This window comes from Papio anubis, chromosome 10 (genome assembly GCF_008728515.1).
Source record: "Papio anubis isolate 15944 chromosome 10, Panubis1.0, whole genome shotgun sequence".
In the NCBI taxonomy this organism is placed as follows: Eukaryota; Metazoa; Chordata; class Mammalia; order Primates; family Cercopithecidae; genus Papio; species Papio anubis.
This window is the reverse complement of record NC_044985.1, coordinates 83,539,582-83,564,388: the sequence shown is the minus strand read 5'-3', so window position 1 is coordinate 83,564,388 and position 24,807 is coordinate 83,539,582. Positions and strand designations below refer to the sequence as shown.

At 38.7% G+C, this 24,807-nt stretch overlaps 2 protein-coding genes across 7 annotated transcripts in view; one reads left to right on the top strand and one right to left on the bottom strand.

Moving 5' to 3' along the window:
* Positions 1–723: 723 nt before the first annotated feature.
* On the bottom strand, positions 724–9,305 carry MAIP1 (matrix AAA peptidase interacting protein 1). Of its 2 annotated transcripts, XM_003907777.2 has the most exons (5): positions 8,552–9,305; positions 5,414–5,485; positions 4,873–4,999; positions 2,885–3,032; positions 724–1,109 (listed from the first exon to the last, which is right to left on the bottom strand). In XM_003907777.2, the coding sequence occupies exons 1-5, from the start codon at positions 8,999–9,001 to the stop codon at positions 1,031–1,033; spliced, it is 876 nt and encodes a 291-aa protein (XP_003907826.1). In that variant the 5' UTR covers positions 9,002–9,305; the 3' UTR covers positions 724–1,030. The 2 variants fall into 2 exon arrangements, with proteins under 2 accessions (XP_003907826.1, XP_031507308.1); XM_031651448.1 differs by lacking the exon at positions 2,885–3,032.
* The window catches only part of TYW5 (tRNA-yW synthesizing protein 5), a 27,884-nt gene continuing 12,175 nt past the window's right edge, over positions 9,099–24,807 (top strand). For 2 of the 5 annotated variants that reach the window (XM_021923841.2, XM_021923840.2), the window contains exons 1-4: positions 9,099–9,409; positions 20,920–20,989; positions 23,724–23,790; positions 24,314–24,358. In XM_021923841.2, the coding sequence (XP_021779533.1) occupies positions 9,127–9,409; positions 20,920–20,989; positions 23,724–23,790; positions 24,314–24,358 (465 nt within the window). In that variant the 5' untranslated portion in view covers positions 9,099–9,126. Of the gene's footprint in view, positions 9,410–16,316; positions 16,472–20,919; positions 20,990–23,723; positions 23,791–24,313; positions 24,359–24,807 lie in introns of all 5 variants that reach the window. The other 3 variants (XM_021923843.2, XM_021923844.2, XM_003907776.3) reach the window with 3 other exon arrangements.

Genomic DNA, 24,807 nt, shown 5'->3' with positions numbered 1-24,807 from the left:
GCAGCAGTGATTTAAAAATAAATCTTACACATACTTAAAATAAAGGTATAAGGCCAGGCATGGTGGCTCATGCCTGTAATCCCAGCATTTTGGGAGGCTGAGACGGGCAGATTGTCTGAGGTCAGGAGTTCTAGACCAGCCTGGCTAACATGATGAAACCCTGTCTCTATTAAAAATACAAAAAAATTAGCTGGGCATGGTGGTGCATACCTGTTGTCCCAGCTACTCGGGAGGCTGAGGCAGGAGAATCGCTTCAACCCGGGAAGTGGAGGTTGTAGTGAACTGAGATCACACCACTGTACTGCAGCCTGGGCAACAGAGGGAGACTCCATCCAAAAAAAAAAAAAAAAAAGGTATAAATGTATTGGCCACAAATAAAATATGTAAGGACTATTAATTTAGAACTGTATAAGTAAGCTGGGTGCAGTGGCTCATGCCCATAATCCTAGTTCATTGGGAGGCCGAGGGCAGAACCACTTGAGGCCAGAAGTTCAGGACCAGCTGGGCAACACAGCAAAATCTCTATAAAAATTTTTAAAAATTCGCCAGCCATGCTGGTGGATGCCTGTAGTCCCAGCTACTCTGAAGGCTGAGGCAGGGGGATTGCTCAAGCCCAGGAGCTCGAGGTTACCGTGAACTATTATCATGCCACTGGACTGCATCCAGGGAGACACAGCAAGACCCTGTTTCTCAAACAATTTAAAAAATAAAGAAATGTGTAAGTAGTTTTTTCAATACCTTCTTTATTATGTCTATAAAATTATATGGAGCACTGGAAATATTATTGAATATGACACCAATGACGTGCTATTGTATTTTTTTTAATTTTGACTTCTTTTAAAGAAGGTGATAACAATCTGTGGAAAATGCTTTTACTCTATCATGTCAATATACTGCAAGGAATATTTCAAAATAATATAAAAGTAATTCACAGACTTAGATTAAATGAAGATCAAATGATCCAAAAATTTTTCTTCCTTAGTTTTTCACAGCAACTGCTAAAGTCCATAAGCTGATTTTTCCAAGAAAATTATTCTAATAATTTTGAGTGTTCAATCCGTGCAATGGTCCAGTCAGGCTTTACTCCTTGTGTGAACTCCCTCTGAAACCTAGGAAAGATATTGCAAATAATGTAAATCTTACATCAGTCCAAGTATGTCTTAGATAACTATGTAATTTGCAAGTGTATATTTAGAAGAATTTTTGGCAACAAGCTAATGGTTAATATTAAATCAAAATCAAAACAAATGAAAAGTTTAACCTACCCATTCAATCACAATAAATATACTCACAAAATTGAAGTACATTCTCAAGTAGTGTGAGTATTTTTAAGGGACTAATCTATATTTAACATCTGCCAGCCCCTAAGAGAAACTTGGATATTATTCTGTTTAAATACTAGCTATAACACATGCCGAATATGAGGAGAAATAAACTGGACTCTGGTGATGCAAACAGCACTTTAAATACATAACCTAGGATACAAGAAAAAAGCTGTTTTTCAAATAGCACTGTTACCAATTTAGGAATAAATAGTGGAATTTAGTTTACATACATTAAATCAATCTTGAAAATAACAATGTTTATGAGGTACCCACAGTCTTAGTAAGAAACATCAGAAAAGATAAAGTTTAGTATTGATGACAGTGCTCTTTAAAAATGATTTCTTAACAGACAATTCAGTAGATTTAAATTAAGTATTTAAATATATAGAATATTTTGGGTAATTACAAATAAAGCAAAATTTAAAAAACACATTTCTTCCAAGAAAAGAAAAAAAAAAAAAAAGAGGATATGATTCTCTTTTACCTTAGTAAAACAGAATACATTTTATTTCTTAGGTCATTTTGGAGGTTTGTTATTTTGTTATTTTAAAGCAGATTTGTGTAACTCTGGCAACATAATCATTTTTTAAAAAATAAATGTCAAATTATATCTTCACTGACATGCTCCAGCAGTTTACTGTTGTAGACTTTATTCACATAAAAATACAATACAATGTCTCTTTTACATAACCTGCTAACTTCCTACTATACAGTATGTCCTTAAGGGCAGTATCCCTTCAACTTTGTATCTGAACCTCTACCAGAGCATGTGGGCACACAGATGATCAACAGATGTCTAGTGAATAAATCATTCATGTACCAATTATGGCAGATTTTATTTTCCAAAAATGGCCACAACCATATCTCCCCTCCTATGTGCTCTTCTGCTATGTGACCTTGCTGTTTTTTGCCCCAAAAAGCGGGGGACTCTTTCTATACCCTTTGAACTATACAGATCCTTTGACTGCTTTGACAAGGAGACTATGGCAGAACTGATGTTCTAATTTAGGGCACAGACCTTCACTGGTTTAGCAGCTTCCATTTTCTGCCTCCTGGAATTCAACCACTCTGTGAAAGATATGACTAGTCTGAAACTACCACAAGTCCAAGCCACAAAGAGAGGCCCTGGAGAATGCCAAGGAGTACCAAGGTGCCACACATGAGTTAAGAAGTCACTGTGGAAATGAATCCTCCAGCTCCTGCCACCCGTGTTGATGCCAGGTGAAGCAGATAAAACCCCCTAACTGAGCCTATCCAAAATTTCTGAGCGTGAAATAGCAGGCAAAATCAATGGCTGTTTGAAGCCAATGAATTTGGGAGTAGTTTGTTAAGCAGCAATAGATAGTTAAAACATCATTTAATTAAATTTAGCAACATTACCTCTTTCTAATTTCTTAACTCTCCTGTTTCATATCCAGTGTGTCTTTCTGACCTTTTCTCTTCATTAATAACTTGTCAAATTTCAATTCTTTTCTGCCTAAAGATCTCTTAATTTTCATACCTTCAAACTACCTTCCATCTTCTGGAGAAAGGAAGCAATGAAATCTGATTAAACTTACTCATAGCTTGCACTAAGAAGTTGTTTAGTTTCCACATTCTGATTCCCCAACTTAACCTGGAATACACTGGCTCCTCTTAAAGTTTCACTGGGGATGTTGGCACTGGTTAGATACCAAAAGCACATCAGGATGTTAACAAACTTCCTTCCTTAGAGAAAAAACATATACACACACATACAAACACAAATCAAAATAATCTATCATCCATATATACAAAATGAAATCAGAAATTGGCAGTAGTCATACAGTTGTTACAGGTCAAATTCTGTGCTTATTCTGATGTGACTTAAAATATTTGTATTGATACTGTTTTATTTTTAGTAAATTGTCTTAGGGTTTATGGCATACTTGCTCTCTTCTCTGTATCTCAGTAAAAAGCTACTACTTAACTGAGCACATACTTTACTAAGTATACTATACGGATTATTTTCAATTAGTGGCATTTTCTTTTTCTTTCTCTTTTTTTGACACAGTGTCTCACTCTGTCACCAGGGCTGGGGTGCAGTGGCACAGTATCGGCTCACTGCAACCTTCGCTTCCCAAGCTTAAGCAATCCTCCCACCTCAGCCTCCTGAGTAGCTGTGACCATAGGCACGCACCACCATGCCCGGCTATTTTTTCATATTTTCAGTAGAGCCTGGGTCTTGCCATGTTGCCCAGGCTGGTCTTGAACTTTTGAGCTCAAGTGATCTGCCTGCCTCAGCCTCCCAAAGTGCTGGGATTACAAGTGTGAGCCACTGCATCTGGCCAGGCATTTTCTAAGATTATAATAATCTCATGACAGATATGTGTTGTCAAACCAAAAACGAGGAGAAAAATAATATTTTTTGCTGCTCAGTAACTATCTTAACTTCAACTGCCAGAAAGAGTAAAGGCTTTCTATTCTACCCTAATTCACCTTGCTGTGCCTGGTGATTCTGACAACCTCCTGATGCAAAAGTTAGTTAGTGACCATGGTGCTGAGATGCAATTTGAAATATTAGGGAAAAAGAAAATATTTATCACTAAAAATATCTTTACAAATGTTTCAAAATAATGTGTGCATGAAAAATTTTATCATCATTAAGAGTCTCTTTCTTCTACCTTAGGAAGTGTTTAAGCAGAGTCTACATTTCCTGTGTGGCTGGCACATAATACATATGCAAATAGAGTCATCCCTTGAAATCCATGGAGGATTAGTTCTAGGACCCTCCTGTGGATACCAAAATCCACAGATGCTCAAGTCCTTTATATAAAATGGTGTAGTATTTGCATAACACACATCCTCCAGTATACTTTAAATCATCTCTAGATTATTTATAATACCTAACATAATGTAAATGCTAATGTAAATAGTTGTTATACTGTATTATTGAGAGAATAATGACAAGAAAAAACTGTACATGTTCAAGTATAGATGCAACTTTTTTAAAAATATTTTCTATCCGAGATTGGGTAAATCTATGGATGTGAAACCCCCAGATACAGAGGGCCAACTTTGTATGTATCAGGAATAAACACTGAATTATCAGGAATGCTATAGGGAAAATGTATGCCTCAGACAAGAAGAACCAGATAACCACTAAACTTCCTCCCAACTTTTTTCATTATTCTCAACTAGATCCAATTTGGGAGTTCTGCAGTTAATCTTTTCAAATCATCTTTAGTTGACAATATCTAATTTGATTTTCTTTTACCCCTCATTCCTTCCGTATAAGATGCAGTTTTAAAATACTCAATTGTTTCCTTCAAGTTACTATTGTATTGAATAAAAATAAAATAAATAAATAAATAGTAGCAGAAAAAAGTTCTAGATAGAAAGGCTTAAGAAATGATGACCATGTCTCAACTCTTTCAGAAGTAGGTCTTTAAAGAATGGATATAACATTTTCTTGGAAGTTCTATTAATTTCTACTTGTCCTGACAAAACTCTTTTTTGTGATTATCCACTACTTTAGCTTATCTGGACAATTATGGATCATTTCAAGTTGACTATGCTCTGGCATTACCTTTCTCATCATAGTAAATGGAGATGTCTCCTGTTGATGTAAATACAATTTCATCTATGTTAGCAGCAAGGGCATTTTTATGGTTGTCAGGTAGTGAAGTAACCTTTTCTTTCAATACATGTAGCACCTAAGTTTGAAAAAAGCAAGCCATTAGTTCACCAATACCATTTTTGAAACCTTTCAAAAAGTGATCTTTATCATGGAATACATTTTTCCAAACCTATTTTTAAATTTACTACCATATTTACTCATCCTCAAAAGCAAGGCTGAAATGTATCTCATTATTCAACTAGGTAATTCCTAACAGAACATTCTATATAAGAGCAATTGAAAGACATCATAATTACTTACTTATGCCTTAAGTAGCAGGAGTTATTCCATGCTTTTATGTGACCCGAAGTACCCATAAGAACAGATACAAAGACTCTACTTTGGATGCTGGCACACATGCTATTTTTAAGCATAAATAAGGAAAATGTGCATCATTCTATTGCAAGAGAATAGCATTTATTTTTAAAGCAAAATGTAAAATATACTTTACCTCTTTGGCCACAAGTTCTTCCAACAGATCAAATTTACACTGTGACAGCAACTTGGATACATGAGCAAAAGCCTTGAAAAAAATATTAAGGGAAGTGTGGGGATTATTATTTCAAAATACCATACCATGTTCATATTTAAATGGCTAAGTGTAATAAAGACTATTTTATGGTAATGGTGATAAACAACATCAAATATTAATTTATCAAGGCATGACTCCTTCAAGGTTGGTTGACTTTTTGTATATGGCCTTGCCACATATATAGCAGTAAGTGACTTGACCTTTAATTCTGGATCCACCTTCAGGACCTGGGAAATGACAGCGTGTTGTGTACAATCTAGATATCTCAATAAAAATCCTCCTTTATATTTCTTTTTAAAATGATGACGTAAACAATCATTTGACAGCTGTATGACCCACCTCTTAATCATGCATAGATAGCAGTTGGAAAGGAGAACAGTCTAGATTGCACTGGGAGTCTGGAAATCTGGGCTGAAGTCTGAATCTCAGTATGGGAGATAATGTAGGTTTGAGAAAGTGGGAGAAAAGGTCATTAGTTTATATGGTCTAAAACACTAGATCCTAGCTTTGAAGTGTGAAATTCCATTTTCAAGGAGGGAAAATCCCAACTGCAATTCTCATTGCTAGCAATGAGAAATCAAACTGTGAATTAACATCCTACCTGTCTTCAGGGAACTTTCAGTCCACTTGGGAAAAAGACAATAAACTGATAAGTTTAGGAATTTTGACAGGGATAAGAACAGGATGACTTGGGAGCATACAGAAGAGCCTTCTAACCCAATCTGAGAAGATCAGAGAGGGCTTCCTAAGGGAAGAAACATCTAAACTGAAATCTGAAATAAGCTGAAATCTAGGCTGCCAGAGGATGCACAGGCATGTCAGATATGGCATATCAGAGAATACTACCTAACTGTTATAGGATGAATTGTGCTCTCCTTCCCCCAAAATTTATGTTGAAGCTCTAACCCCCAGAACCTTGGAATGTGACTATATTTGGAGATAAGGCCTTAAAGAGGTGATTAAGTTAAATGAGACTATCAGAATGGGCCAAAATCTAATCTGACTGGCATCCTTAGAAGAGGAGCAAATGTGGAGTAAGAACCACCAGGAGCGCACATGCACAGGGAGGACCATGCAAGGACACAGCAGGAAGACGGCCATCCGTAAGCTGAGAGAGGCCTCAGGAAAAAAACCCCTCCGACACCTTGATACTGAAATTTTGGTTGTTTGCTTTATATAAGCAACATTGCATACAGACTGGCTGATGAATTGGGTGGAAATACTACTTAATAGCAAGGAAGGAGGTGAAAATAGCTAACAGCTGGAGAACCACTAGGACTGGAGTGACTCCAAAAATGCTGCAGGCTCCTCTGTGTGTTCAGAGGAAACAAGTACTGAGGCCTGATTCCTGCCAATGGTGGGGCGATGATTTCCAATCCTTACTGAAACATAAATGAACTGGTACCATCATATGTGTTATGAGGTGGACAAGCTCATATATCATCGGTGGGCACTGTAAAGAACAGGAGGATCAATACAACTTACCACTGCATGGACAAAAGATTTTAAGAACTGACAAGAGCAGAGGTTAACCATCTTAATCAAGCTTGTTCTTTGACTTTTTTAATGTAAATATATATAGTAGTCAAGAGTTGACTCAGAGAAGCAGGCAGCAGGAGTTAATACTGACACTTATTACATAAAGTTGAAAACATTTATTTACAACTGATAGGTCTCATAAATACAAATGGCCATGATTATGGAAAGAATCTGAAATAAATTTGGAGTAAAAATATCAATACCAGTATACAACCAATATTGTAAAATGATTACACCAATGGTATGGTTTTAAGGCATATGGAGGTATGAAGCAGGAAATATACTTTATGAATTCTATTGTGGTTTTTGTTTTTGTTTTTTGAGACAGAGTCTCTCTCTGTCGCCCAGGCTGGAATGCAGTGGTGCCATCTCAGCTCACTGCAACCTCCACCTCCCAGGTTCATGCGATTCTCCTGCCTCAGCCTCCAGAGTAGCTGGGACTACAGGGGCGCGCCACGGCTAATTTTTGTATTTTTAGAAGAGACGGGGTTTCACCATATTGGCCAGGCTGGTCTCGAACTCCTGACCTGTGATCCACCTGCCTCGGCCTCCCAAAGTGCTGGGATAACAGGCGTGAGCCACCATGCCTGGCCAACTTCTATGGTTATCAATAGTTTTGCAATGTTTGGGAACGATACAATCTGTAAAGGAGTCAAAAAAAGAAAAAAAAAAAAAGGTATACATGGCCCTTAATCCTAGAAAAAAAGCATGTAACCACAAACTCTACAAATAACCTCAGGGCCCAAGTGACCACTATCATAAGGGTAAGGCAAGGTATAATCAGCCATTCAGAAACAGGTACGTAACTAACGAAGTCAGGGATAAGAATCTCTAAAGGCTAAATATTTTCTGTGTGTAGGGTGCTGCGCACTTAGCCACCAGGCAGTCTCAGCAAACCCTTTAAAAGGGTAAAACTGCTCATCTCCAGTTTAATCTTTAAGGAGTATGGGGTGGTGTGTTGGTGGACTCTGTCAAATAAACGGCAGAAAGTTCTGCTCTTCTACCCAAGGTGACATTACAGCACTTTGGAAATGTTATCTCATTTATTCTTCAAACTGACCCATTTATTAATGTATTCTTCAAACTGACCCATTTATTAATGTATTCAACAAACATTCATGGAGGGCCTACTATGTGCCAGGGATTGTCTTGCCCACTTTGTATATTTGAAAATTACGTTCAGACAATATGAGACCATATAGCTTTTTCCTTTACTTTTTGAGACAGGTCTTGGCTCTGTCTCCCAGGCTGGAGTGCAATGGCACCATCACAGCACTACGTCCAACTCCTGGGTTCAAGCAATCCTCCCCTTCAGCCTCCTAAGTAGCTGAGACTACAGGCGTGTACCCCCATGCCTGGCCAGAAGCTTACTTTAAGTCAAGCAATGGCTGGAAAGCTCTATGTCTGGGCCACTAATCACTTTGGATCACTTGTATCCCAGTGAAGAAACTAAGCACTTCTGCGAATAATAGTTGAACTCATTAGAGACAGACAAGTCAACCAGGAAAATAAACAAACCTGCTTCGCTCCCTCAGAGAACTCTGCGATGCTGAACTCTTTGTCGAAATAGGCCCAGATAAGGAAGGCCTTAATTCGAGTCCTAACCCAGTTGATAGGGTTGGAGAATCCCAGGACGATCATCTTGGTTTTCTGGTGCTGCTGGGGCTTCTCCTCCGTGCTGTAGCTGCGCTGAGGGCAGGCAGGGAAAGAAGCGAAGGCTGTGGGGAGTCCCGGGCGGCTGAGCACTGGCCGCCGGGAGCCCTGGGCAGGTAGCGCCGAGGCCGCCAAGGCCCAAGCGCTTCGGGGAAATGACGCCGCTCCCGAGCTGAGGCGACAGCGGCAGAGGTAGCAAAGTCTGGCCGACGGCAGCCTCACCTCGGCCGCAGCGGGTGTCCGGAGTCGGACGGCCCCGCAGGGCAGCGACCCAGAGTGCCGCAACTGGGGTAGCAGACGAGCGGCCAGCGCCATTTTTATATGACCCTTCACCCCGGTGCCTGCTGGTGCTGTATGGAAAGGAAGTCGGTGGGAAACCACCTCAGCGGTGTCGGAGAAAGAGACTGGAGAGCAAAGTGGACTTGTTGCTGCAGCCTCTGATGAGTCGGCCCCGTCCCCACTCTCCAGCACGCAGCCCAGGCCGAGGCCCTTCGGCAACCCGCCCCGCGCTCCGACCCAGCCTCTCTGGAGTCCGCCGGCCTCGCGGACCTTTTCTCTGTCGCTCGTGTTTCCGGGCGGATGGCGCTGAGGAACGCTTTAGAGCCGAAGTTGAGAGCACCTGTAAGAGGGCAGGCGTGAGCAACCATGGCCGGACAGCACCTCCCGGTAACCCGGCTGGAGGGCGTTTCTCGGGAGCAGTTCATGCAGCACCTCTACCCACAGGTGAGTCTCTTGCGCGGGGCAGAACCCCGGGAAACCAGCGGGAGACGCGTCTTCACCATTTGGACGACGGGGAACTGGTTTTTAGAGACCCAGGGTGTGGGAAAGAGGCGCAGGACGGCAGCAGATGACTGGTTGGCCCTTAGGCCAAGGGAAAGGTGCACGTGGGACGCCGACTGGCTCCTCTATTGAAATTTCCGGAGAAAGCCCCATGTTTCTAGGGAGCAAGATGATGGCGGAGAGCTGAGTGCGAGAGGTATTTTGCCTAAACTCTACTCCGCATCTGTCAGTCTATTCCGAATTAATGGGTTTGAAGGCACAACTTTTCACTCCACTGAGCCAAAAAGGAAAGCAATGGGATTCCCCCGGGAAATTCCTACTTGTCTTGAATTCTAACTTACTTAGGTTCTAGTTCCGACATTGGAGTTTTTTATACCTGTAGTTAGAACCTTAGGTCTTTAAAAGAAAACTCAGAGAAATATTAGGGGAACAAAAAGTGCTTTTACTTGCAGTGCTTTACAAGGGAGTCCAGACCTAAGAAAAACAGAAGGTGTTAAAAGGAAAAAATCTACTGGATTACAGTCAGTTTATGGTAGGAAAAATACTCAGCAAGCCGGGCGCGGTGGCTCAAGCCTGTAATCCCAGCATTTTGAGAGGCCGAGACGGGCGGATCATGAGGTCAGGAGATCGAGACCATCCTGGCTAACCCGGTGAAACCCCGTCTCTACTAAAAAATACAAAAAACTAGCCGGGCGAGGTGGCGGGCGCCTGTAGTCCCAGCTGCTCGGGAGACTGAGGCAGGAGAATGGCATAAACCTGGGAGGCGGAGTTTGCAGTGAGCTGAGATCCGGCCACTGCACTCCAGCCTCGGCAACAGAGTGAGACTCCGTCTCAATAAAAAAAAAAAAAAAAAACTCAGCAATTTTCTTACCTGATATTTACACTTCTAAGGGTGGACATAGAACTACAGTTCTGGGGCCGGGCACGATGGCTCACGCCTGTAATCCCAGCACTTTGGGAGGCCGAGGTGGGCGGATCACCTGAGGTCAGGAGTTAGAGTCCAGCCAGTAGAAATCCCGTGTCTACTAAAAATACAGAATTAGCCGGGCATGGTGGTGGCACATACCTGTAATCTCAGCTACTCAGGAGGCTGAGGCAGGAGCATCGCTTGGGGAACCCGGGAAGCGGAGGTTGCAGTGAGCCGAGATCGCGCCAGTGCATTTCAGCCTGGGCAGCAAGAGCGAAACTCAGTCTCAAAAAAAAGAAACACTACAGTTCTGAGTGTTACAAAAATCAGGGATGGACAAGGCACGGTGGCTAATGCCTGTAATCCTAACATTTTGGCAGGCCCAGGTCGGTGGATCACTTGAGGTCAGGAGTTCAAGACCAGCCTGGCCAATATGGTGAAACCCCGTCTGTACAAAAAATACAAAAATTAGCCGGGCGTGGTGGCACACGCCTGTATTCCCAGCCACTCTGGAGGCTGAGGTCGGAGGATCTGCTTGACCCCAGGAGGTCGAGGCTGCAGAGATCCATGATCCTGCCACTGCACTCCAGCATGGGCGAGAGGGTGAGACCCTAGTTTTAAAAAAAAAAAAAAAAAGGCGGGGGTTTGGGGGACGTGGGAGGAATAAAGTTTTTCTTTTGATAGCAACCTACGGGAGGGGATTCAAGCCTTTATTAGTTGGGAGACTTTTACTAGATGGAATGTTCTTTTTCTTCCTGTCCCTAGACCCCCCCCATCTCAGAATGTGCTAAACATTAGTTGCCTTAAGGGCAGTGTTGTGAAGATTAATGTATGTGGAAGTGCTTTGTAAGATGCATAGTAAAAGGTATTTTGTAATTTAATCTCTTCAGACAAGACATATCACAAAGCATCATTACATTTTAAAGAGTTGAAAATTACAAACAACTTTCTTTGGCCATAGGGCAGTAAAACTAGAAATTCATAACAAAATTGGAAAAAAAGACCTTTCTATCTGGAAACACTAAAAAGTATGAGGGAGCATAGTCCTATGAGTTTTTGTTAAATATTTTCTAATAACTCCATAATTAACACTGTACATTGTACAGGTACATGAATAGATAGACCAAGGGACTAGAATAGAAAGTGCAGAAATATCTATTCCTATGGAAATTTAGTGTATAATAAACATGACATTTCAAAAATCAATAGGGCAAAAAATGACTTTTTAAAAAATAGACTGTTTTTTAGAGCCTTTTTAGGTTCACAGCACAATAGACCACAGGTACAGAGATTTCTCATATCCTTCCTGCGCTGACACATGGATAGCCTCCTCCATGATACATCCCCTCATTAGAGTGGTGTATTTGTTGCAATTGATAAACCTACATTGGCACATCATTTTCTTTTTCTTTCTTCTTTTCTTTTTTTGAAATGGAGTTTTGCTCTTATCGCCCAGACTGGAGTACAGTGGCACAATCTCAGCTCACTGTAACCTCCGCCTTCAGGGTTCAAGCGATTCTCCTGCCTCAGCCTCCTGAGTAGCCAGGACTACAGGCACCCGCCACCACGGCCGGCTAATTTTTGTATTTTTTAGTAGAGACGGGGTTTTGCCATGTTGGCCAGGCTGGTCTCGAACTCCTGACCTCAGGTGATCCGCCCATCTCAGCCTCCCAAAGTGCTGGGATTACAGGCGAGAGCCACCGCACCCGGCCTGGCACATCATTTTCACCCAAAATTCATAGTTTATATTAAGGCATACTATTGATATTGTACATTTTATGGGTTTGGGCAAATTTATAATGAAATGAATCCACCATTATGGTGTTATACAGAGGAGTTTCACTTAGAAAATGATAAAATTCAGTTTATATCTCACACTGTACACAAGAATAAACTCCAAGTGGATCAGAAAAATGTAAAGAAATGAAACTACACAAGTTGTGAGTATACTTGGCAATACAAAAAAAAATGAAGCTACACAAGTGCTAGAAGAAAATAAGGGTAAATTCCTCTATAATCTAGGTGTATGGAAGGCATTTCTAGCTATGACTCAAAATTCAGGTATAATATTAGATTAAAATTTGACTACATGAAACATTTGTTTGCCAGAAACACTATAAGCAAATTTGAAAGACAAATACAAAGTGGGAGAAAATATTTGCAACATTTATCTCATATAAAGGACAGTAAAAGCCCTTGTATGGAAAGAACTTTTAAAAGGGGGTAAAAGGCTGAAAATCTGGTAGAAAAATGAGCAAATGATAGAGGGGGAGAAAACAACATTAAAATGGCCTTTAAACTAGGATGTTTAAGTTTACTCTTAAGAGAAATAAAGCTACACTGAGATACAACTTCTCTCGTATCATATTGGCAAAAATTTGAAAAGCTCTGATAATACTCTTGGTGAGGCCGTGAAGAAACTGGCACACTCAAATTTTATATCAAATGGTACAACTCTTTTGGCATGTCTAACTATGTTTACTTTATGACCCAGTAATTCCTCATTTAGGAATTTATTCTGGAGATATAGCTCCAAAAATGTGTAAATATTTACATAGTGTTACTGCACTTGCAAATTATTGGAAATAACCTAAATGCCTATGCAGGCGAGAATAAATTGAATAAATTATGGCCCATTTACACTGAGGTATACTAAGATGTAAAAAAGAATAAAGGCGATATCTGAACTGATAGTGGTGATTTCTAGGATATATTTATGAAGTTTTTAAAAAGTACATAACGAAAGAAAATATATAGTAAGCTACTATCTATGTAAAAAAGGGAAGAGATAATGAAATACATGTTTTTAATCACTTTGCAAAAAAGAAATAAAGGAATGATAAGCCAAAAATTAATGAGATGGTTATGCATAGGGGATGTGTGAGTATGAGATGGAAGAATGTGGATGGGGTGACTTTTGTATAGTTTTGATTTGGGTAATCACGTTAATGTTTTACATTCTAAAGTCATAATAATAAAATCAACGAGGATGGAAAAGTTATTTTTTAAAACACCCTAATATAGAATATAAAAAGTAACACATGAACCTATTTAAGTGGGAGAGGGAGAAGTTACCCAAGTCACTTTTTTTAAACACAATACTTTAATTATATGTCCTCAATCTAAGACAGAAAGAACTGAAAACAAACTGAATTCTAGTTAGTACAGTAAGTCCTCATTTAACGTTCTCAGTAGGTTCTTGGAAGCTGCAGCTTTAAGGGAAATGACCTATAATGAAACCAGTTTTACCCCAGGCTAATTGATAGAAACAAGATATAAGTTCCAGTGGCATATTTCTGGTCACAAAAACATCACCAAACTTGTAAATAAAGACCCAAAACATTTCTAATCTTAAACATTGAAGTAAATGTGAGCTACATGAACATTTAAGAAGGATTAATAAAAATAAATAATTACTCAATTTTTGGTGAATTGTTATGTGACAGTGGTCATAGTAGTGGTGGGTTAAATCAAGGAATAAATGTTTACAAATGGAAAATTGTAAGGAGCACCTCCTACCACTGAACAGTTCAAAACAAGTGTGGCAGGTTCACTGAGTGCTTTCATACTGACTTGTTTATTGTGCACTTGAATGATTATCATATGCTTTACAAATTTTTGTTTTACATACTTTGTATTCACTTCTTCCTTCATTTTCCAACCTGCTTATTCCAGTTCAGGGTCACAGGTAGCCAGAGTTTATCCTGGCAGCTCAGGGCACAAGGTAGGAACCAACCCTGGACAAGATACCATGTCATCTCAGGGCACACACACACACACACACACACGTGCACTCATTCATGCTGGGACTATTTAGACATGCCAGTGAACCTAATGTGCACATCTTTGGCTTGTGGGAGGAAACCAGAGTACCCAGGGAAGACCCACAGAGATGTGAGGACAATGCAAAAACTCTACTCAGACAGGGGCCCTGGCTAGGAATTGATTTTCTTTTTTTCCTTGTCTGTGTTATAACTTTACTTGAGGACCTGTTGTAGACATGTTTTTTTACAGTGGTGTGACCTAACAGTGGCAAAAGCAAATTCTGTGAATTCTTTACTTCCTGTGAATTCTGGGATTTTGCAAGTCATTAAACATTGAGGATAATGGGAACTAGGTTTCCCACAGCTGAAAATCGGAGTTACAAATTCAGTAGATTATAATGAACCTTGAAATGTTTATGGCTCATATGTACACCTGTTAGGTATATGTGTGTGTGCATGTATTATATATATGGACATATATGGAGAGAGAGCTGAACAGAATAGGTATATGCATATATGGGGTGTACGTGTAGATATATTTGTGGGATATACATAGACCCTCACATATATCCTAGCTCTGTCCACTCGGAAGAAACCAGAGCTACTTTAAGAAATGACTGATCACAAGGCTGAGCAGAGAAAGTATCAAAGATGTTGGGTCATGTTGTTTTGCCATAATGTAAGGAAGTGCCCCGATTAAAAAGTCACAAGAAGCATCTTGAAGGGGCTTACTGGCCAAATCTGGGATAATTTGGGTGTCAAAATTATACCACTAGATTATTACCCAGTGAATAAAATAATTCAATGGAGAAGTCAGAGCTCATTTCGATATTAGGATGCCAACTAATAAATGTAGAAGAAATGATGGAGTTTAGAAAAATCACTGTTTTTTGTACTCATCGTAGCAAAACATCGTGTGCTACCTGATGTGGCATGCTGAGAAGGCTACACCATTCCTTTTGTGGCACATTCCTTTTCCAAAATGTGTAACTTGAGTCTAATTATGAAGAAACTTGAGATAAACCCAAATTGAAGGGTTTTCTAAAAATAGCTGGCCTATACTCTTCCAAAATGTCAAGGTCATAGAAGATAAAGAGGCTGACGATTAAACATTTCAGATTAAAAGAGACATAGCAACTGAATGCAGTGTGACATCTCAGATTGAATTCTGGGTTAGGAAAAAACGATAAAGGAAATCATTGGAACAATTAGCAAAATTTGAATATGGACTGTAGATTAGATAATAGTATTATGTCAGTGTTTTGTTTTTTGTTTTTTTGTGTGTGACGGAGTTTCACTCTGTTGCCCAGGCTGGAGTGCAATGGCACGATCTCAGCTCACTGCAACCTCCATCTCCTAGGTTCAAGCAATTCTTCCACATCAGCCTCCCGAGTAGCTGGGATTACAGACATGCACCACACTTCAATTTTTTTTTTTTTTCAATTTTTATTTTTAGTAGAGATGGGATTTCACCATGTTGCCCAGGCTGGTCTCAAACTCCTGACCTCAAGCAATCCACCCTCGGCCTCCCAAAGTGTTGGGATTATAGGCGTGAGCTACTGCGCCCAGCCTACGTCAATGTTAAATATAATTTTGGTAATTATTCTGTGGTTATATAAGAGAATGTCTTTGTTCTCAGAAAATATACTTAAGTTTTTAGAGATAAGGACCATGGTGTCAGCAATTTAACCTTGAAATGGTTCCAGAAAAATTAAATTATGCTTAATTTAATTTCAATTAATGATAATATGTCCTTTTATTGACAGTAAGAACAAATCATAAAGCAAATGTGCAAAATGTTAACAGTTGGTGAATTGGGGTAAAGCGTTTACGGAACTTCTTTGTAGTGTTCTTAAAACTTTTTTATAAGTTTGAAATGACATCAAAATTAAAAGTTACAAAAATATTTGACTATAAAGTACAAATTTTAGTCATTATATATTGATGGTCTTGCAGTTTTGTTTTGTTTTTCTAATCTTAAAATTTTGTTCTAGATATTTCACATGGCCCCTCTTCTTGTTTTAGTCACAACATGAACTGTCAAAAGCTTTGAGGTCGAGCATCTTGGGAGCAAGAGTCAGATCTTACTTGTTTTTTGTCTTCCTGTTGCCAAATACAGCTCTTGATGTGTCGTTGGTTTTCATGAATTTTGTTGTTGTACTTCTTTCCCCACTTACAGAGAAAACCTCTTGTGTTGGAAGGGATTGATTTGGGGCCATGTGCAAGCAAATGGACAGTGGATTACCTAAGCCAAGTTGGAGGGAAGAAAGAAGTAAAGATTCATGTTGCTGCAGTTGCACAGATGGACTTCATTAGTAAGAACTTTGTATATAGGTATTTTCTTCTGAGGTTTACTCTGGGGATACAAATAACTTTTTTAAAACTTTTAAAATATTTTTGCATTATTATACAAAGACCATATGGCATTTCATCTTTTGGCTGGTTTGATGTAATCATGGAATAGCTTACTGATTTTTAAAGAGTGGTTTTTAAAAGACAAGAATTCTGAGTTTACATAATTATACAATGACAATTTTTTATTTTATTTTTTATTTTTTTTGAGACAGAGTTTTACTGGGCCACCCAGGCTGGAGTGCAGGTGCGTGATTTCGGCTCACTGCAACCTCTGCCTCTCGGGTTCAAGTGATACTCCTGCCTCAGCCTCCCGAGTAGCTGGGATTACAGGCACGTGCCACTATGCCCAGCTGACTTTTGTATTTTTAGTAGAGACAGGGTTTCACCATGTTGGCTGGGCTGGTCTCAAACTCTTGGCCTCAAGGCATCCACCTGCCTCAGCCTCCCAAAGTGCTGGGATTACAGGCATGAGCCACCATGCCTGGCCAACAATTTTTTAAATAGGGTATATACCCAATACCTTCTGGAGTCATGGAAGGAAGAGAAAATTTCTGTAACTAGGGTTAGATTTCATACGAAGTTGGATGTGCCGTACTCATTCAATGCTTGATTAATTAGTTGATCCTATCACATTAGTAACTGTTATCTAGAATAGGAAATTCTAAAAGGCTCGTGTTTTCTTTTTCTGTCCTCTCCAGAAAACCAGGACAAGCTATGTTTGGTATAATATTTCATCATCTTAGATAACTTTTAAAAATCATACTTAGTTTTCCCTTTTGATAAAATAGTCTTAAGTACCTTTAATTTCTCCCATGATTGTCATTTTATGCTGTGGAATTTCTTAAAAGTAAATAAGAAATAGTCAAAAGCTGCTGATTGTCTAAAGATGAAAGTTTTAAATGCTGTCATCTTGCAGATTTCATTTGCTATTTATTCCCATGAGTTTCATTTAAATTGTTAAATTAAAAACAAACAGCTTTCAAACTCTGAGCATGTGAAGTTCCCAGCAAATTCAGTCTATTGAAAAACCATGTAGTTCACAAGACTTCAATTTAGAGATGAGTTAAACAGAGCTTCTAATGTCCACAGCCATTCCTTTCTCATTAGTTTTCCAAGTTCATATAGCAGCTGCCAAAGCATTGCTCAGTTTTTAATCCTTTGAATAGTCACCATAATGGTTTTAGTTATTAATAGTCCATGAATTGAATTTAATTGCCTTAAGTTTTTCCAAGTGTAGGAACTTTTCATTTTTTATCAAATTAAAAATGCCAGAACGATGAGTGTTTTTCAGCCAGCAGTTAATGATGTTTATTTTCCAGGGAGTCCAATGCCATAACAAATGAGTACTGAAACTTCATCTTGAATTGCCTTGATGTTTTGTCATGTCTTTTTAAACTTTTCAAAACTTGTTTTTGAAGCACATACATTATGTAATAGTTCCTATCGCAGCTTCCGCCAAGCCTTTCACTAGAGCTACTAAAAAGTTGCAAGATTATTTTTTTAGTGCAACAAAAAAAATAGGTTTAGTCATTTTTAGCATTTACCAGGCAGTAGGAAAGAAGGAATGCAACCAGGCCAAAGAGAGACTAGAAAGTAAGAAACCCTGCACACACATATATATTATTATTATCACTTGAAATTGAGGTTGCTTTTATGCTTTATCAAACTTTGGAAGAGTGATACATTAACAAGTATGAACTTTTACTTCTTTCTTCTTGGTAGCGCTCATTGTTCAGAGTCAGGAGAGTATGGACAAAAGAACCTTGTGTGGTGAAAGGATATTGTTGGCATTCTTCTGATCATAGATTTTTTTAAAAAAAAGTCTCATCATGTAAGGTTTGCCACATCTTCCTGTCACATCCTGTAATTCCTGTCATCATCTTGCTCTTGTTTATCGTACTCTCATCAGTTCTGATCTTGATTTTATAAAGCAGCCTTTTCCAAACGGGGAACAAGACAGTGAAGGGCTTTTTTCTTCTTTTTTAAAGTATTGATGACTACTTGCATGCTGCAGAAGGGTACGTTGTCATTGTTGTTAACCCCACCATCTGTCCTTTGCTGAGCACTTATTATATTCCAGGTACTGTGCCAAGCCATCTAGGTTATATTACTCATTTCAACTGCAGAACAATCTGTGAGGCAGATATTTTTAATAATAATTTCACAGATGAGGAAAGAGAGGTTAAAAATATTAAGTAACTTCTCCAGGATCACATAGCTTGAAGTGACGGAACCCAAGGTGTTTAATTTCCCTGACTCCACGGAGCCCATGATTAAGCCTTCTTTGACATTACCTTCCTTACTGGTGCTGCCAGTCCAGACAAATGGCACTTTAATAACCAGTGCCCTTCTTTTTGAAGCATGGATAAGATAGATTTTTAAAAAGCCAAAGAACTTCCCAATTTACATACCTAATTTCTCCCCCATCTGGGCTTAGTAGAAGCTATGACAGGTACCATTACCTAGGAGAGAAGGTTGCTGGTGGCATCCCAGTTCTGCTTCTCTGGGCTGAGCTACTCTGTCTGCTCTTTCAGGGTCACTATTCTGCTCTGTTTTTCTAAAAGTCTTGAAACACTTTTTTGTTCTCCCTAGTAAGAAAGCTAAGCCTGGGTAAATGCAGCAATTATAGTAGTAGCTATGGTCCAGATAAACTTCCCCACTGGCCCAGACAAAGATGCTTTGAAGAATGAAAGCAAGAAGGAATGAAGGGTATATGGTGAGGTCAGAGATGGGAAACATTGAGTAGGAGAATGCCAAGTAAATTTGTTGATATTAGTCAGACACTATTTATAGTCAAAGAAATAGTACTCTGCATTGGTCTAAGTAGATGGCAGATCCCTCTTTTCTCTCCTGCAGTGCTCACTCTACATAATTACCAGCAGTGGCCTCAAGTTCAGATTGACATACAGAGCATCCACCAATCCATAACCTGGCTTCAGATTCCCTTACCTTTCTGCAGGAGGATATAAGGCAGGAAACGGCATTCTAGCAGGATAGTATCAGTGGAGTCTCTATACAAATCCAGGGACTGTTTTTTGACTCATCAAGTGACAGCTTAGTTGTAAGGGAATGAGACAATGGAGGTAGTATAGAAACAGCTGAGCTTAGGTAAAACATACGGTCCATAGAAACCAGTAGCTTGAAACACCCCATGAACTTAGTTTCTGCTTTCCTCCAAGGACCATACTCAGGAGAGTTGCACTACACATAGGAAAGCCAAATCATCTGCTTCTGAACAAGTATTTGTAGTCCATTTTTAGGCCACCTAGTGCAAACATAATTCATCTATCGGATTGTTTTTACAATAAACAGTGTTACCCGATATCACAACTGACATTCCACATTTATCTTTAATTTTTTTGTATTCAACGTAATTCATGGGTTCACACCGTGTTTGTGTTTACCCAGTATGTTTCTGGGAAAACAGTGCAAGGAGAAAGTAAGCTGGCCCAAGGTCATCTTCTCATAGAGAAGCAGAAAGTATTCAACCTTTTCTTTCAACTTTCTCAGTACAGAGTTCAAGTGGGAAGATATTTAGTAGTAAGACTGAAAAGATTACAGCTTTTAATCACAAGTTTGGAGGCAGGAGTGTAGTGGGGGTAGCAGAGGAGAGGCTTTTGAGGACTCATTGTCTTGTTACCTATACCATATCATCTTCATTTACAGGGCAATACTTTTGATTCTAGAGAGTAAAGGGATAGATGCAATCTAGAGTAAGAATATCCTTCTGGCTCAAGAGTGTGATGTAAAGGAAACAAATTTTGGTTCCACAGTGTTCAGCCCTGTTCATCAGGATGGAAGGAGACAGGCATTTGGGCAGAAATTTTGAAGAATAAAAATTGGTCACTTCACTGGAATTCTCCTTGAACTATTCCTCAGAAGCCTTAAAATGATAGAGGGTGGTGCAGCAGGATGAGAGCAGTGTTACTGGCTTCTGTGTTCTGTGATATGCCAAAAGGCAGGAATATGGGGGGTGGTTATCTTCATGGGACCATTTGTGTACTGTCTCTTCCAAAGTAACACTAGTAGTTTGCCCCACTTTTCACAAGATTTGTTTTGCCATGACACTTAAAAATAAGTAGCAATCAGAACCTGAAAGTCTGTATATTTACAAAGGTCATCAGATACCATAGAAACATTTTTCTGTCATAACTTGGAATAGAATATTGACCTATGGAAGGATCCATCTGTACCATAGATTTTGAAATCTTTAATTCCAAAATTTCAGACAACTTAGGTCAAGTAAACATACTGCTCAATAAGTTTTGAAAAGTTAGAATTTCATGTAATAGGTTATAATAAAAATTACAGATATTATAAAACAGGAAATTATATCCAACTCCAACAAGCCTTTATGTATAGTCATTAGATTCTTACTAGTTGATCTGTTATTATTAAGTCCAAGAATTCTTTTGTGTTTATTTCAGAACTTTACCTTTTGACCAGTTGGTCCAGAGGGCAGCTGAAGAGAAGCATAAAGAATTCTTTGTTTCAGAGGTAATTGCTTTTAACATTTTTAAAATTAGGCATTAATATCTATATACTAAATGGATTTCCTTATGAAGGAATAGTATACAAGAGCTATAGCCTTCTCTGATAGACATTCGTAAGATTTGGTTGGATGCATCATAGACTGTAGCTCTGCTATTTATTAGCTCTCAAACTTTGGCCAAATTATTTTTCTGTACTTCAGTATACTCATCTGTGAAATGGGGGAAATAATAGTACCTATTTTATAAAGTGTTTGTGAGGATTAACTAAATAAAATCAGTAAAATACTTAGCAGTGCCTGGTGTGTGGAAATTACTCATTAAATGTTAGCTATTAATGTTACATCCTTTTAAAATGCTTTGGTCTGATATGTCAACTTCAAATGCTAATGGAAAACTTCATTTTCATATCTATTGACTGTTAGACTGTTTCTGTATTCTTATTATCAATGTGATTTCTTTTGTGTATATTTGCTATAATATTTGTTCAGGATTAAATGCGGAAGAATTCTACTTAATTATAGTCTAGCTTTAAATAATTCAATTTAAATACCTTGAGATAAGGCATCAAGGCCTTGTATATAAATATGTTTTTAAAAATTTCCTGTGTTGGCCAGGCACAGTGGCTCACGCCTGTAATCCTAGCACTTTGGGAGACCAAGGCGGGTGGATCACCTCAGATCAGGAGTTCGAGACCAGCCTGACAAACGTGGAGAAACCCCGTCTCTACTAAAAATATAAAATTAGCTGGGCGTGATGGTGCATGCCTGTAATCCCAGCTACTTGGGAGACTGAGGCAGGCGAATCGCTTGAACCCGGGTGGCAGAGGTTGTGGTGAGCTAGATCGCGCCATTGCACTCCAGCCTGGGCAACAAGAGCGTTAATTGTCTCACAAAAAAAAAAAAAAATTCACTGTGTTATTCAAAAGCACATTTTAAAAACAAATTGCTTTTTAAGCTTTGAATAAACCTGTTTTCTGCATTTGAGCCAGCTGGGCTGGGCAGTTTAGTTCCAAAAGGTGTTGCATTTTTACAGTCCTCTTGTCAGGTAATAGTTACACTAGATTACCGCCGCAATCCCCACAAACTGTAGGTCTGTGATTCTGTAGTATAACCAAAATGTCTTTTTAAATTGATTCCATTAGCTACACCTGAGAATTGTTTTATAACTTTATAGCCATGCTTTGAACATGTATATTCAGTTGCCCTTTGGTACTTTCCTGTCTAAGGGTAATCAGTGGTATAGATTTAAATAGCCATGAAATGTGAAGTAAAAGAAATAGACACATGGTAAAAGATTAAAGTCTAAAAATCATGGAAAGTATGTAAACAAGATCAACATGAACTGTCAGTTTGGTCCTCTAGGACGCAGATGCTGAGATGGAATTAGGAGTGCAAAAGGCTTTTTAAATAGGAGAAATACCTGTGAAAGGAAATGGGAGGAAGCAGGATTGGATAGGGGAAGCCATGAGCTGTAGATACAGATCTGACAGTCTCTGACGGCTCATTGGAACTCCTGAGCACACTGCCTGTGAGAAAAGTCCTGCATTGGGTGGCAGTGTCTAGGTCTTTTAACAGCTTAAGTCACTGGTTGGGACTACCCCAAGAAGAGCATGACCTAGGTTCCAATCCTGAAGTGGACCTGAAGAAGTTAACAGCCGGTAGCTCTAAGCTAATCACACTCCTTGCAGTTAAGCAGTGAGTTCTTTCCTGAAGGAATTTCTGAGCAATGCACTTCTGTGTCTGCTGCATTAATTTTATTTTTTAAATCTTGAAATGTTAGAACTAGTAGAAAACTCTTAGAATTTTGAAAAACATATTTTGAAACCTATTAGCCAGTAATTTATAGAATCTATGTGATGTAGTGCTAGCTAAAAATAGAAAAACACTGAGAGTTCAATTAAAACCTCAATCATCAATTTATGTCTTAAGATAAATATGAAGCTCTTTTGAAGTTTATAATGCTCAGTGTTGGGTGAAAGAGGCAGAATTCTGAGTTTAGATTGTCCAAGTGCTTGACTTGGTATATCTCACTTCTCTAACAGTGAATGTTTTATAATTCAAACAGTTCTCTATTTAGGTACTTGGTGAAGGATAAATAATAATTTTTGGCCACGCACAGTGGTGCATGCTTATAATCCCAGCACTCTGGGAGGCCAAGGAGGGAGGATCACTTGAGTCTAGGAGTTCGAGATCAACCTGGACAACATAGCGAGTCTCCTTCTCTACAAATAGTAAAAATAATTAGCTGAACGTCCCAGCTACTTGGGAGGCTGAGGCAGGAGGATTGCCTGAGCCCAGGAGGTTGAGGCTGCAGTGGGTGTGATCGCATCACCGCACTCCAGCCTGGGTGACAGAATGAGACCCTGTCTCAAAACAATTAATTAATTTAAAAAAATTAAATCATGATTTTTTTAAACGATCAGTTTAAGTTTACTACAATAAAATTATATTTTTCTAATTCATACAAGAGCTGAATCTTAAGCATTTGGCTTGAGAATTGATAGGCAGGGATAGGCTTAGCCTGATAAAATGCAGTGTTCTCAAGTTTAAAAAAATATATTATTAAAAGCATAAGGTATCTGTTACTGTACATTTGTATTATATTTACTAAGTATTAAGACACTATTAAAATAAGAGTCTAAATAATTTGGAATGTAAAGACTAAATCATTGTAGCTTTAGAGATGGTATGTATATGTTGCCTTTGGAATTTATTCTCCTTACTGTTTTTTGGATCCAGTCACTATCATGAGCAACATATTAAAGACATTTCTTCATATGGCCACCAGAGAGCATTAGTAGAAAGGGTAAGAAAATTGAAGTTTTTTTTTTTTTTTTCTTTTTTGAAACAAGGTCTTGCTCTGTCAGCCAAGCTGGAGTGTAGTATCACGATCATAGCTCACTGCAGCCTCAGCCTCCCAAGTAGCTGGGACTACAGGCACGCACCACCATGCCCAGCTAATTTTTTGTATTTTTTTGTAGGTGGTGTCTCACTCCAATGTCCAATCTGGTCTTGAGCTCTTGGACTTAAGCAATCTTCCTGCCCTGGCCTCCCAGAGTGCTAGGATTACAGTTGTGACCCCTCGCGCCCAGCGATAATTGAACTTTTTAGAAAACTACTTAACTGGGTCAGATTTTAAGACTTGTTTCCTTTTTTACTTCCTAATATTTTTGAAGTGAAGGTGTTTTATTTTTTTTCATAGTTCTCAGTACATAATTATTTTTTTACTTTTAATTATTATGAATACATGATAGCTGTACGTATCCTAGTATTTTTACATTTAAAAAGGTAAAATATTGCTGATGTTATTTTTCTTTGGGATGTTTAAGGATGAGAAATACTACTTACGGTCACTTGGAGAAGACCCTAGAAAGGTAAGAATTCTAAATGTAAAACAGTTCCCTAAAATCTAAATGGTCGTATATATGTTAACTGGCAACACTGTAATTTTTATACTTACTGCCTGACATATTCCCTGTTCTGTCCTTTTCCATTCTTTACCCAGTGTTTTGTGCCCCTGAATAAGAAGTAAGATGATTAAAAATTGATTACTTAGTATTCAGGTAGGCCTGTAGAATCTTAGTGTTTATAGTCATCTAATCTCTATATAATAAGAAATCTCTTCTACTGTATATTTTATATGTGGCGACTCAGTTAATAAAATATTAATTTGAAATAATTATTAGAATCCTGAATAGTTCATTGTATAAGTTTTAACATGTATTCAGAGTCAAATTAGTATGGCTGCCATATTAAGGAGTAGTCCCTAAAATGATCAAATAAGATTATTTTTTCCATTTATGTCACCATTTAGTTGTTTACT

Coding starts and splice junctions, on each gene's coding strand:
- MAIP1 (XM_003907777.2), bottom strand. CDS start 9,001: ATGGCGCTGGCCGCTCGTCTGCTACCCCAGTTGCGGCACTCTGGGTCG. Junction 3,033..4,872: donor CATTTACTATGATGAGAAAG/GTAATGCCAGAG, acceptor TTTTTCTCTAAG/GAAGGAAGTTTGTTAACATC. Junction 1,110..2,884: donor CTTCTTAGTGCAAGCTATGA/GTAAGTTTAATC, acceptor TATCTTTCCTAG/GTTTCAGAGGGAGTTCACAC.